Source organism: Acipenser ruthenus, chromosome 48, assembly GCF_902713425.1.
Source record: "Acipenser ruthenus chromosome 48, fAciRut3.2 maternal haplotype, whole genome shotgun sequence".
Lineage (NCBI taxonomy): Eukaryota > Metazoa > Chordata > Actinopteri > Acipenseriformes > Acipenseridae > Acipenser > Acipenser ruthenus.
This window is the reverse complement of record NC_081236.1, coordinates 3,366,373-3,380,248: the sequence shown is the minus strand read 5'-3', so window position 1 is coordinate 3,380,248 and position 13,876 is coordinate 3,366,373. Positions and strand designations below refer to the sequence as shown.

At 42.2% G+C, this 13,876-nt stretch overlaps 2 protein-coding genes across 3 annotated transcripts in view; one reads left to right on the top strand and one right to left on the bottom strand.

The window, feature by feature from the left end:
* The window catches only part of LOC117407892 (uncharacterized), a 150,059-nt gene that overhangs the window by 88,423 nt on the left and 47,760 nt on the right, over positions 1-13,876 (bottom strand). The gene's annotated exons all lie outside the window — the stretch shown is intronic.
* LOC117967638 (uncharacterized) overlaps positions 1-13,876 on the top strand; it is a 39,753-nt gene that overhangs the window by 17,987 nt on the left and 7,890 nt on the right. The window contains exons 11-14 of one of the 2 annotated variants that reach the window (XM_059014683.1): positions 6,706-6,753; positions 6,859-8,287; positions 10,462-10,591; positions 13,697-13,801. In XM_059014683.1, the coding sequence (XP_058870666.1) occupies positions 6,706-6,753; positions 6,859-6,883 (73 nt within the window). In that variant the 3' untranslated portion in view covers positions 6,884-8,287; positions 10,462-10,591; positions 13,697-13,801. The remainder of the gene's footprint in view (positions 1-6,705; positions 6,754-6,858; positions 8,288-10,461; positions 10,592-13,696; positions 13,802-13,876) is intronic. The other variant, XM_059014684.1, reaches the window with a different exon arrangement.

Genomic DNA, 13,876 nt, shown 5'->3' with positions numbered 1-13,876 from the left:
CCAGCAGCCAGCCATTGAAACCCAACACTCGCAAATATTCAACGAGATAAAATCATTTATGCAGCCTTTTTCCGATACTCTATCTTCGGTCAGTTCTCAACTGTCGGCTTTAGAGAAAAGGGTGTCTGTTATGGAACAGGGAAAACAATCTACAGCGCAGTCATTACTTTCAGCATCAAATACTGCAGCGCCACCTACAGCTTCTTACGGTCCAGCCCTAATTTCAGCCAGCGAAGCTGATCCTCCAATATACAACCTCGCTACTGCATCTACATACGGATCCTCCTCTCCAACTGCAGCGAGACGTCACACTATATCTCCACAAATCAGACGTGTCATTCTCGAAGGTAAGGACATTAATCTTGTTTCACTATTAATGACGACTTCGGAATTCTTGGACCATAGAGTAGTCGATTGTGGAGATTTGGCGGTAACTCTAAAATCCAGAGATCCCAGACTGCTTAAAAATCTTACATTAGGGGAGTTTGTCCTTGCTTTCTCCATATTCAGAGATGTGTTATGCTCGGTATACCCTAACCGCAGAGCTGAATTGGAATCTTACGAATATTACATCGTGGAGCTGTCTGTCAGATACGGAGGGACTATGTTTTATGAGTATCATAAAGCATTCTCTGCAAAAGCAGCAGCGATATTGGCAGCAGATAATCACATCGTCAATTGGGCTAAACCTGATCCAGATCTATTTAATAGAATTTTCGGTGGTTTAAGGGCTAATGTATGTGGGGTCTGCGCTTCAACAGCTCATTCAACAGCCCTCTGCCCTAAAGCTGCAATTGCATCAACTTCTAAAGCACCCGGTTTCGCCGCTAATTCATACAGATCTTCAGTACCTAATCCTATACATTCTTCAGCTCCCCTCGATCAATCTACAAGGAAAGACAAATACGGGCGCAGTATCAGATTTTCAGGAGGAAGACAAATCTGCAACAATTTCAATACTGGCTTCTGTTCGAATAGGCAATGCAATTTTATCCACATGTGCAGCAATTGCGGTGACGCTCACTCTAATACAATCTGCCCTTTAAAACGCAAGTGACTTTCCCCGATGCTCACAGTCTTTACTCCTATAAACATCCTGGCGTTATCAAGTAAATTACAGAATCATCCCGACAGTAACTTAATTAATTACCTGATCGACGGATTAAAAAATGGTTTTTCAACCGGTCTTACTCAAATTCCTTCTTCCTCGTTCCAAAGCAAAAATCTTTATTCAGCAACTCACGATCCACAATCAGTGCAGTCTCTCATCGAAAAAGAAATTAAGAAAGGATTTATAGTCGGTCCATTTTTAGCTCCTCCTTTTCCAGTATATAGAATTAATCCTATCGGCATTGCCACGAGGAAAATGTCAGGAAAAAAGCGTCTCATTATTGATTTATCAGCACCACGGGGGTCAAGCACCAGCAGCATTAACTCATTAATTCCCCAAAATCAATTTTCCCTGCATTACATCACTATTGCAGACGCAATACATTCAATTAAATTAGCAGGTCGTGGTTCCTGGTTAGCAAAAGCAGATATATCAGACGCATTTAAAGTAATGCCAATCCATCCTTCTCTCCGTCACCTGTTTGGTATATGCTGGGAAGGGAAGTTTTATTTTGCCACTCAATTGACTTTCGGCTGCCGCAGCAGCCCGAAGATATTTGATACCCTGTCGGAAGCATTATGCTGGATTCTCCTTAATGTCTATCATGTCCCGTTCTTGCTCCACTTGCTGGACGATTTTTTAGTAATTTCTCCTCCTTCAGATGCACCAGCAGAAGCGATTTCCAATCTTAAAAGCTTATTTTCTGAAGTTGGCGTTCCGCTTTCAGAAGAAAAATCAATCGGTCCCCTTCATTCTTTGGAATTCCTTGGAATCATTCTAGATACAGAAAAGTTTGAAGCCCGCCTGCCTGAGTCTAAACTTAACCATATTCGTTTGCTCATTCAGGATTTTCAGATCAGTAAAACAATTAAAAAACGGGCACTGCTTTCATTGCTGGGTTACTTTAATTTTGCAATACGTATCATTCCACAGGGAGGACGTTTATATCTCGGCTGCTAGCGCTGGCATCAACAGCAAAAAATCTGGACTCCTATTTAAATATCTCTTCAGAAGCTAGGAAAGACATTAAAATGTGGTCTGCGCTTATTCAGCACTGGAACGGTCTCTCTATGTTTTATGATGATTTCATTTCAGCTCCTCACGATATGGCTTTATTTACTGATGCCTCATCTCTGGGATTCGGAGGTCTATTTAATAATCAATGGTTTTGCAGTACATGGCCTGAGGAAATCGAGAACATATCTCCTCATCAAAAATCCACAGCTCTACTAGAGATATACCCAATTGTAGCAGCTGCCCAGCTATGGGGTCATCTCTGGTCTAAGAAATCAATACTATTTTACTGTGATAATTCAACTACAGTGCATATTATAAATAAAGGACGTTCCTCCTCTGCCCTTATAATGCAATTGCTGCGGCGGCTAGTATGGATTTCAGTCTCTAATAACTTCCTAATACAAGCTCGCCACGTACCGGGCATTTTTAATAATGCAGCTGATGCTCTTTCCCGTTTACAGATTTCCAAATTCCACAGTTTGCTGCCCTCAGCTCTGCAATATCCAGCAGCAACGCCTCAGTTCAATCAGCTGATTTTCAACTAAATCCAACTATTAATAAACTTCTTAATTCAGCTCAAGATTACATGGCATCAGCACTTGCCCCATCTACTAGATCCTCGTACTCTACAGGTTGGGCATGTTATGTAACTTTCTGTTTACAAAGCAGGATTAATCCTACTCCATTCAACCAGGACTGGATTATGGCGTTCATAGTGCACGCAAAGGACTCTCTACATCTGGCACCAGCTACAATCAGACTATATTTGTCAGGAATTCAGCATCAATTTCGCTTGATGTCCATCAATTCCCCAACTCTATTATCAATTCCAGCAGTTCGTCTCCTTTTACGAGGAATTTCCAAGTGCTCTCCGGCTCCTTCTTCTGCTCGCCTGCCTATTTCTATAGACATTCTCAGTAAATTGATTTCAATTCTCCGCCACGGCTGTTTTTCTCCATTTGATGATCTAACTATGGAAGTCATATGTCTATCTGCATTTTTTGGATTTTTGAGATGTTCTGAATATACAGTTTCTTCTCTTGCCAGCTTTCCTACCCTAGGTATCCGCTGCAGTGACCTCAAGCTCATCCCAGATTCTCATTTCATCTTATTTCTTCACATTTCAAAAACAGATCAACTGCGGCAAGGACAATGTATTCAGCTTTCTAAGATCAACTCTCCTCTGTGTCCCTTCACTTCCATGTTGAAGTACATTGCAGAACGCAAAGCCATTTCATCCTCCGACCCTTTGTTTATCAATTCAAGCCGGTCCATTGTATCAAGGCATTGGTTTTCAATACACCTTTCCAATTCTGCACTCCTCATTCATTTAGAATAGGGGCAGCTACTTCAGCCGCAAAAGCCAACATTAACCAGCATTTAATTAAAAATATGGGGCGCTGGACTTCATCAGCAGTTGAAAGTTATATTCGTTCTTCATCATCTGAAATATCCTCCGCACATCAGTCCATTGCTAGTATGTCCGGAGTGGGGACGACCTTTCTGCCTGAGCCACCAAAGATTTCCCCCCAAGAAATAAAATTAAAGAAAGGGTTTTTTTTCTTTCCTCTGTGCAGAGGGTCTTCACATAGTCATTAGGGTACAGTCTACTAACCCCTTTGTCACGTTAAGTGTTTGTTTTCTTTCGTCTAAATGTTTTCTCTTTTCTTCTTTCTTATGCATTGGCGGTTCTCTCTTTTTTCTTCATGTTGCGTCAGCGGGGAGCCGGGGGTCCATCTTTTGGGGGGTTAGTGATTCCACTTTCTCCAACCCTTTGTTAAGCTCCGCTTCATTTACCTCATAGAGGAGGGTTCTCCATGAGTCAGAGGGGACCCCCGGCCAAACCCTTCCATCTGCATGTATGTTTCTTTTGGGATTCTTCTTTCAGGTCTGATGCCTCTATGTGAGGGTCCCCAAGCGGTGGCATCCCTCGTGTTTGTCGGGTCTCCTCAAAGACGGTGGCCCCTCTCCTGTTTGTCGGGTCTCCTCAGCGACGGAACCCCACTTCTATTATGTTGGGCTTCAAAGAGGCGGAACACCACGCATTATATGTTTTAACAAATACTAACGTTATGTTTTCTTTCCGGTTCGTGAGCCTCTTCGTATATTGGGTAACCTCAGAGACGGTGCCCCTCTTGGTATGTTGGGTCACCTCAAAGACGGTGGCCCCCCTCCTGTTTGTCGGGTCTCCTCAGCGACGGAACCCCCCTACTGTATATGTTGGGTCAGGAAGAACCGGAACCTCTTTTGTGTTATCAATACTAATTCATGTTTTCTTTCCGGTTCGCGAGCCTCTTCGTATGTCGGGTAACCTCAGAGACGGTGCCCCTCTCGTTTGTCGGGTCACCTCAAAGACGGTGGCCCCCCTCCTGTTTATCGTGTCTATCGATCAAGTAAATGTTGGGCCTGGAAGAGGCGGAGCCCCTCTCTCCATGTGTATATGTTTACTAACTCTGTCAATAAACACTATCAGGTGGCATAGCTCCGCCCCGTGAACCTCTGGCAGTTTACCGCTTACCTTTGTACCATTTCAGGTTATTCACTGGACTTGAACTGCTTAAATTTTAATAAAAACTGGAAAAATGGGGGTGTTCTAAAACTTTTGACCGGTAGTGTGTATGTGTATATATATATATATATATATATATATATATATATATATATATATATATATATATATAATATATATATATATATATATATAGTAATATGGTGCGGGGTAGGGAAGCTTATTGATTGCAATAGACAGGTGGTAAGATACAAAACACCAGACACGGAGAGATCGTACATGAGTTCAAACAGCACAGTGTCTGTATGTTTAATTGTTTTCAGGTTGTTTCGCCTTCCAATAAAGCAACAGTTTATACTTCTTAATCAAAAAGAAAATAAACAGAACATAATAATTCTTCAATATGTAAAAGTAACAAAACAAACAATCGCTGGCAGTCTCGTGGTTCAGGTACAGGAAAGGGTCATTTTTACCGGGTTCGGGTTCTCATTCAGTCCAATAATCCAGTCCACTAATCGGGGTCCAATTCCGTTCCAAAGTAGTTGCCAAGTAATCCTTTCTGTTTTCTTTATCTTTTCTTGCTCGCTCTACGCCCGCCGTCCTCCACGTCTTTTCTCCTCCACTACACACAGACGCAAATTGCTGGTCAGAGCGTATTTTATACCGGTGCGCTGATTTGTGGCACCTGTCCCTTGTTGAGCTCGTTAAAGCTGGATACAAATGACAAGAAAGGTGAAGCAACATAACGTCCATCAATTATCCTACCCCGTGCCATATTACATACCGTCCCCCTCAGCTGAGCGCCCTTGGGCTGAGTGGCAGACGAGAAGAAGGAATGGATCCATGATAGGGCATCAGCGTTCCCATGTTGGGTCCCCGAGCGGTGCTCAATCTGAAAGTTGTAGGGCTGTAGACTTAAAAACCACCTGGTTATTCTTGCATTAGCGTCGCTATGCTGCCTCATCCAGGTAAGTGGTGCATGATCTGTTACTAGAGTAAACTTCCTTCCTAGTAAATAATATTTTAGGGAGACTAAAGCCCACTTAATGGCAAGACATTCCTTTTCAATGGTCGCATACTTTTTCTCCCGCGGCAAAAGTTTTCTGCTCAAAAACAATACTGGGTGTTCCTCACCTTCGATTTTTTGGGTAACACCGCTCCCAGTCCCGTGTCTGACGCATCCGTCTGTACAATCATGGGCTTACTGAAGTCTGGCGAATTAAGCACGGGGATGGAGCACAGTGCCACCTTCAGGCTTGTGAAGGCATGCTCTGCTTCAGGTGTCCAGATGACCATGTTGGGCTGGCTGTTCCGGGTCAGCTCGCTTAGTGGGGCAGCAATAGTATCGAAGTCCTGGATGAACCTGCGATAATAGCTTGTGATTCCCAAGAAAGCACAAACTTGTTTTTTATTTATAGGCCTGGGCCTTGTGGCTTAATGAGCCCTCTCCCAATGGTGTATCCCAAATATTGCGCTTCACTTACCCCCATGGTACATTTCTTTGGGTTGGCAGTTAATCCCGCCTGTCTCAGTGCCTCTGTTATGGCCCGCAGTCTGGTCATGTGTTCCTCCCAGGTGTGGCTATGGATGATTACGCCTTCCAGATATGCGGCCGCATACTCCTGGTGGGGCCGCAGAATCCGATCCATCAAACGTTGAAAGGTGGCAGGAGCCCCATGCAGACCAAACAGTAGCATGGTGTACTGGTACAACCCGTCCGGGGTTATAAATGCCATTTTTTCCTTTGCGGCTGGTGTTAAAGTTACCTGCCAATAGCCTTTTGTGAGGTCAAGGGTGCTGATGAACCGAGCCGTTCCTAGTCGCTCTATTAATTCATCCACCCGTGGCATGGGATATGGATCAAAGTTAGACACCTCATTGAGTCTTCTAAAATCATTGCAAAAGCGGATGCTCCCATCAGGCTTTGCTACCAGCACTATCGGGCTAGACCAGGCACTATGTGATTCTTCTATCACCCTTAGTTCTAGCATCTTTTTCACTTCCTCTCTAATAGCGACTCTTCGTGCTTCTGGTACTCGGTACGGTTTTAGGTGTTTTTTTTTTCCAGGTGGGGTCACGATGTCATGTTCGATGAGACGGGTCCTCCCTGGCAGCGGTGAGTATACGTCTGTGTTTTGTTCCAAGAATTCCTTAATTTCCTGTTTTTGTTCTGGAGCCAAGTCCCCAATGGTTATTGCGTCTTGGGGTTTTTCTTCTTCAGGCATGGGGGAGATGTGGCTCCATAACACCTCTCTGTTTACCCATTTCTTCAGGAGGTTGACATGGTATATCTGCTCTACCTTTCGCCTCCCCGGCTGGCGTACTTTATAATTAACCAGTCCTATTTTCTCGATCACCTCGTAAGGACCCCTCCAGGTTGCCAAAAACTTGCACTCTGAGGTAGGTACTAATACTAACACCCTATCACCAGGTAAGAACTCTCTCGAGGGAACAGGGCGGTTGTACGCCCGCCTTTGCGCTTCTTGTGCTTGTTGCAGATGTTCGCGCACAATGGGCATCACTGTATTTATACGATCGCGCATTGTTTCCACATGTTCAATGACGGTCTGGTGGGGGCACGGCTGCTTTTCCCATGACTCCTTCGTTATATCTAGCAGTCCCCTGGGTACATAAGAGTATAACAACTCAAAGAGTGAAAAACCTGTAGAGGCCTGTGGTACTTCCCGAATGGCAAAAAGTAAAAAGCAGTTGATCCCAATTCCCCCCATCCTTTTCCATTGTTTTCCTAAGCATGCTTTTTAACGTTTTGTTAAATCTCTCCACTAATCCATCCGTCTATGGATGGTAAACTGAAGTCTTCAGTTGTTGTACCTGTAGAAGCCGACAGAGGTCTCTCATGATCCTTGACATGAATGGCGTGCCCTGGTCGGTCAGAATCTCTCTGGGTATGCCCACCCGGGAAAACATCTGGAGTAGCTCCTTGGCGATCACTTTCGTGGCCATGGTGCGGAGAGGTATGGCTTCTGGATATCGTGTGGCATAGTCAATCACTGCTAGTATGTACTGATATCCTTTCGCTGATTTAGGCAGCGGTCCCACTAGGTCCATCGCAATACGTTTGAAAGGAGTATCGATGATGGGCAGTGGGATCAAGGGGTTCCGGAAGGAAGGAAGAGGAGCGTGTTGCTGACAGTCCGGGCATGATCGACAATAGTTTTCTACCTCTGCATGTACTCCAGGCCAAAAAAAACGTTTGAGCACTCTCTCTTTTGTTTTGTCCATGCCCAGGTGTCTGCCGAGCAGGTGACTGTGCGCAAGGTTTAGCACCGTTCTTCGGAAAGGCTGGGGTACAAGTAATTGTTCAGTTATTTCTGTCTCTGTTTTGCTTACTTGATACAACAAGTCCTGTTTGAGGGCAAAATGGGGGTAGGTAAGCATTCGGTCTGGGTTCAACTGGTGCCCGTCTACTACTTGCACTTTACTTCTGGCGTGTTGTAGTGTAGGGTCCTCTAATTGTGCTGTTCCAAAGCGGCCCCTGTACTGAGTCAGGGGAGGGTTGGGAGTACTGACCTCATCCTCTGCTACTCCGTTTATCTCTGTGCTTTGGTTTTCTTCTTCCAGCAGGTTATCTCAGGAATTCCGCCATCTCCTTCAAAAGCCGGCCTCACCTGGGCTTCCTCCTCACCCAGGTACACCTCTCTCCTTTTTCCCTCCTCTTCTATTTTCTGGGGGGCGGTGAATAATAACACTCTCTGGCCCCTTCGGGACTTGTCCACAAATTCTGGAAGAAAGGACATGTCCAATCAATACTGGATATGGTAACTGGTTGACCACACCAACTGTGCGGTAGGATAAGCTTTGGTGTCCCCATGTATGCAAGTAATGGCCATGGGCCTGCATGACGGGTTCAAAGCTTTGGGAGCGTACTCTGGTGTGATCAACGTCACCATGCTCCCAGAGTCAAGCAGGGCGTTCACTTCCTGATTCTGTATTCTCACCGGACTTAGATGAGGCCCTTGACCGGGTTCCCTGACGAGCGGTTGGTGCAGGCTCTGTTTGCATCGGTTTGTCTTTTACAGGGCAGCTCCAAGACAGATAACCCTGTTCTCCACATATGTAGGACTTCCGGGTGTCTCTCTCCACCAGTAAGATTTACAGAGAAAAACAAACAGATTAATCTCAGTTGCATAAGTATTCAACCCCTTTGCTACTACAGCCCTAAATCAGCTCAGGTGCAAATGATTTGTTTGAAAGGTCACAAAATTAGTTAAATGGTTTCAGCCTGTGTGTACTCAAAGTGGTTTAATTTGTAGATCATTTCCCTCAGGTCTATAAAGACTTTCAAGCTGCAACTCACATAGTGATCCAACAAAGCAAACATGAAGACCAAGGAGCTTTTGAAACAAGTCAGGGATAAAGTGGTAGAGACGCACAGAGCAGGAGAAGGGTACAAGAAAATTTCAAAAGGCACTGATTCTCCCTCTCAGCACAGTGAAGTCCATCATTAAGAAGTGGAAGATACATCATACCACCCAGACACTACCCAGATCAGGTCACCCTTCCAAAATGTCACTCTGAAGCCAACAATGACCTTGAGAGATTTGCAAAGTTCTGTGTCTGAGATGGGAGTCAGTGTTCACACATCAACAATAAGTCGGTCCCTACACAAAGCTGGCCTGTATGAACAAGTGGCAAAGAAAGAAGCCATTACTCAAAAAGCCTCATCTTAAAGCATGTATGGAGTTTGCAAAAAAGCATGTAGATGATACTGCAGACATGTGGAAAAAAGTTTTGTAGTCAGACAAGACAAAAATTTAACTTTTCAGTCAAAAAACCAAGCGTTACGTCTAGCGCAAGCCCAGCACTGCACATCACCCAATCAACACCATCCCAACTGTCAAGCATGGTGGCGGCAGCATCCTGTTATGGGGATGCTTCTCTTCAACAGGGACTGGGAAGCTTGTCAGGATAGAGGGAAGAATAGATGGTGCAAAGTACAGGCGAATCCTTGAGGAAAACCTGTTTGAGTCAGCCAAGCATTTCAGCAGGACAATGACCTGAAGCACAAAGCCAAAGCCACACTGGAATGGTTGACCAAGAAGAAAATTAATGTTCTTGAGTGGCCAAGTCAAAGTCCTGACTTGAATCCAATTGAAAATTTATGGCGAGACTTGAAGATTGCAGTCCATCGACGATCCCCAACAAACTTATCAGAACTGGAGCAATTTTCCCTTGAAAAATTGGCAAAAATGTCACCATCCTACTGTGCAAAGCTAGTAGAGACTTATCCAAAAAGACATACAGCAGTAATTGCTGCAAAAGGTACTTCTACCAAGTACTGACTGGCTGAATACTTGTGCAACCAGTAAATTTCAGTTTGTACATTTTCTTTGCAAGTTTTGCTGACATTTAACCTCCTCCTCATATAACAGTGTTTAGTTTAACCACTACAGCTTTGAATAAAAAAAGTTTGTTTGAAAAACTGTGCATACATTATTTGTAATTCAACAAAATGTGACATTATTGGTAGGGGGTGAATACTTCTGCAAACCACTGTATATAATGGAGATTGATTTTATTCTTAATACAAGGGCGGTAAAACGCGACTGACATGTATCTGGGTAACAGAAAAAAATTAAACGGTTTTTTCTCGCTAGTCAGAGATGGGCTTTTTGTTTCTTTGTTTTATTTTCCTTTAATATATTAAAATAAGTGACTAATAATAATGAAGAAGACGACAATGACGAAGAAGAAATTATAATAATTAAAACTATACCTATAAACTACATTTGGGCATGGAGTCTGTCTGGGTAATACATTTGGTAGCGAAGGAAGACCGACTGAACAAGGCCTTTATTTGAAGGTTGAACTTGACTGAATGTGAAAACGATCCAGAGGCAAGCCATCCGCTCTGGCGGGCAAACAACACAGCAGACGACCGAAGATGGACAGCGAATATATTAGGGCCTCTTTTAACTCCCCTCTTTGTTCAGGTAAGACCTGTTTATCTTTCTCACTTATATTTATTCTACAGCTGAAAAATAATTATGAAAATGTTCGTTGTATTTGGTGGTTGTGCTTTGCAGCATAAGCTTTTTTAAATACTACGAATCTTGCCGTTTAGACTGAGAAAGGGTAAATTATCAGTGAGAAACCTTCGGCCACGCATTAACCTTTTAAATATATTTTTGTTGCATTGTACAATTTTGAAACAATATTCCAACACAAATATCTCAACAATTTTACAATTTACTTTAAATTTAAACAAGACATTTATTGTGGCTCTGCCTCTGATTTTTATCATCCTCTGATCCTATGCAGCCCTGTTGGTTGTTATCATAGATAAAGACTGCATGCTTAACTGGTGACCTGCATAAAATTGCTTTATACTACTGCATGAAACACTGGCGTCTGCACTGCCTTCGATTGTAACCATCGTTAGGGCTACTAATGGTTCCATTTTTGGGAATACCAAATTCAGTTTTTCAAAAATGTCCAATTCCATTTGTTCCCACTTTTTTATCAACATATTAATTAAATATGGCATTTGAACATTAATATAATGTTGCTAGTTAAAATAAGTAAATTAATAAATATTACCACAATTCATTTTTTTTCAATCAGCCTCTTGTTGCTGTAATAGTAAGTAAAGCACCTGAGTTTTGAGCTAATTTCTTCGTCGTCAGAAAATATAATTCAATTAATAAACGACCGCGGTTTAAAATGACTAATTATAGCTTCATTAAAGACAGGTAGCGTGCAAAGAAATAAACTAAAAAAATAATGAAATACACTATTAATTTATCTTACTAATTCGGGAAAGCTCTGCCTTGAGCGCAGTACCTTAGGTTTTAGTTTTTCAGCCTAGCAGAATGCAGTACTTTGTCATTGTTGTCGTCTTATTTGCTTTCTTATTCTCTAGGTGTTTACGACTGACATTATGATAATGGTATTGACTCGTTAATGATCACGCGAGTTACAGCAAAACTTTAAAAATACTATCGCACCATCCTCACATAGATAAAAGATGTCTTTTAACTCAGTCTTACTGAAACATTGCTTTTTTATTTTTTTCTTCTTCGTTGGTGCAGCCGCCATGTTGAGTTTCAGCAGAGACCTGAATGAATAATAAAGTCGCAAAAAAAAAAAAAAAAATGGGCATGGTATGACTTCTTCAATTACTATACACTTAAATGTGTATTTTCAGCTAATGTGCTGATTACATTTTTACCAGTTTCAAAACGCTTGACATGACTTCTGAAATGTTTTTTAAAAGGGAAATAAAAATACGTCTCGAAAAAAGCCCACATTATACATCCCATTATTATGTTACAGAGTAAAAATAAAATAAAAATAAAAAACTAAAAAACTAAAAAAAAAACTTACAGCACCAGCGTGACAGCTCATCATCAGATACTGTCAGTACTGTCCGTAAATCTCCGTGAAGCTGGCAACAATTTCAGTTCTAGCGTAACTTCCGGTGAATGCTACTTCTGCATCTCAATGTCGGAACCGGCTTTTATTCTCACATAACGGTTGGAAGAGACAGTAGCGAGAAGCTACATTAATGAATTGCTTGTCATTCATTATTAATTTAATTATTAATATTATTTTTAATAATATTATTAATCACCAAGGTCTAGCTACTTTATACCAGGTAACTATTTAAAAAACTTTCTCCTGTATTAATATATTACTGTTTTTGCATATACCGTATAAATTACTGTAACCCATAAATTATTATTATTATTATTATTTATTTATTAGCAGACACCCTTATCCAGGGCGATTTACAATCGTAAGCAAATACATTTCAAGAATCACAGTACAAGTAATAATACAATTAAGAGCAAGATAAATACAATGACTTTGGTTCGAGCAAGTACAAGTGTGACAAAATTTTGATTAATTATGATTAATTACAAAATACTAATTAAATACTAGATTAAACACTTGGCAGATTACAGTACTCTGACGTACAGGATTAAATGCAGTAAAATAGGGGGCAGAAAAGAGCAGATAAAGCGCATTTAAAGGAATGGTGATAGTGTCCCAAGGGAAAAACAGAGGAGTTTTACAGGTGCTGTCTGAAGAGGTGAGTCTTAAGGAGACGCTGGAATGTGGTCAGGGACTGGGCGGTCCTGACATCTGTAGGAAGGTCATTCCACCACTGTGGAGCGAGGGTGGAGAAGGAGCGGGCTCTGGAGGCAGGGGAGCGTAGAGGAGGTAGAGCTAGTCTTCTAGTGCAGGCGGAGCGGAGAGGTCGAGTGGGGGTGTAAGGAGAGATGAGGGTCTGGAGGTAGCTGGGTGCAGTCTGGTCAAGGCATCTGTAGGCTGGTACAAGAGTCTTGAACTGGATGCGAGCAGTGATCGGGAGCCAGTGGAGTGAGCGGAGTAGTGGAGTAGCGTGGGCGAAACGAGGCAGAGAGAACACCAGGTGGGCAGCAGAGTTCTGGATGACCTGGAGCGGACGGGTGGCGGACGCAGAGAGGCTAGCCAGGAGGGAGTTGCAGTAGTCTAGGTGGGAGAGTACCAAGGCCTGGACCAGGAGCTGGGTGGCGTAATTGGTGAGGAAGGGTCGGATTCTTCGGATATTGCTCAGAAAGAATCGGCAAGTGCGTGCCAGAGTGGAGATGTACTGGGAATAAGAGAGGCAGGGGTCCAGGTTCTTAGCGGAGGAAGAGGGAGAGAGTGTGGTAGATTCCAGAGGAACAGAGATACATGCAAAAACAAGATGATAAATGATCACTGACTTAAACAATGTAATAATACTAATCTTTATTTGTATAGTGCAATCAATGTGTAATACAGCTCAAAGTGCTTTAGAAGCAGAATACAGCAGAGTAAAATAAAGAAACAAAAAGTAGAATTATTAAAAGCAGCCCAAAGCACTTTGCAAGCAGAATACAGAATAAAATACAGAAATAGAAAAGTACTATTATTAAATAAATAAATAAAAAAAAAACAATATTATGCAAATATTTTCAAACAAGATTTAAAAATAACAAGATGAGTTATTTTGTTATTAAAAACTGCATTCACTTAAATAATCTCATTAAAAAGAAAATAATGTAATAACTTATTGTATTGTTGTGTAGCAATGGATTCTGCATTATACGGCAGTGGTTCATGTCACAGACCAAGAAAGTGGTCCACATCACTCACTGGGTACCAGCACAAAACCATTTGGAGCAAATAAAAAGGTAATTTTCTTTTTAGTATTGATGTTTTTTTAAACCATCTCATACAAGTTTGTACCTTTAATGACTGCTGGTGTA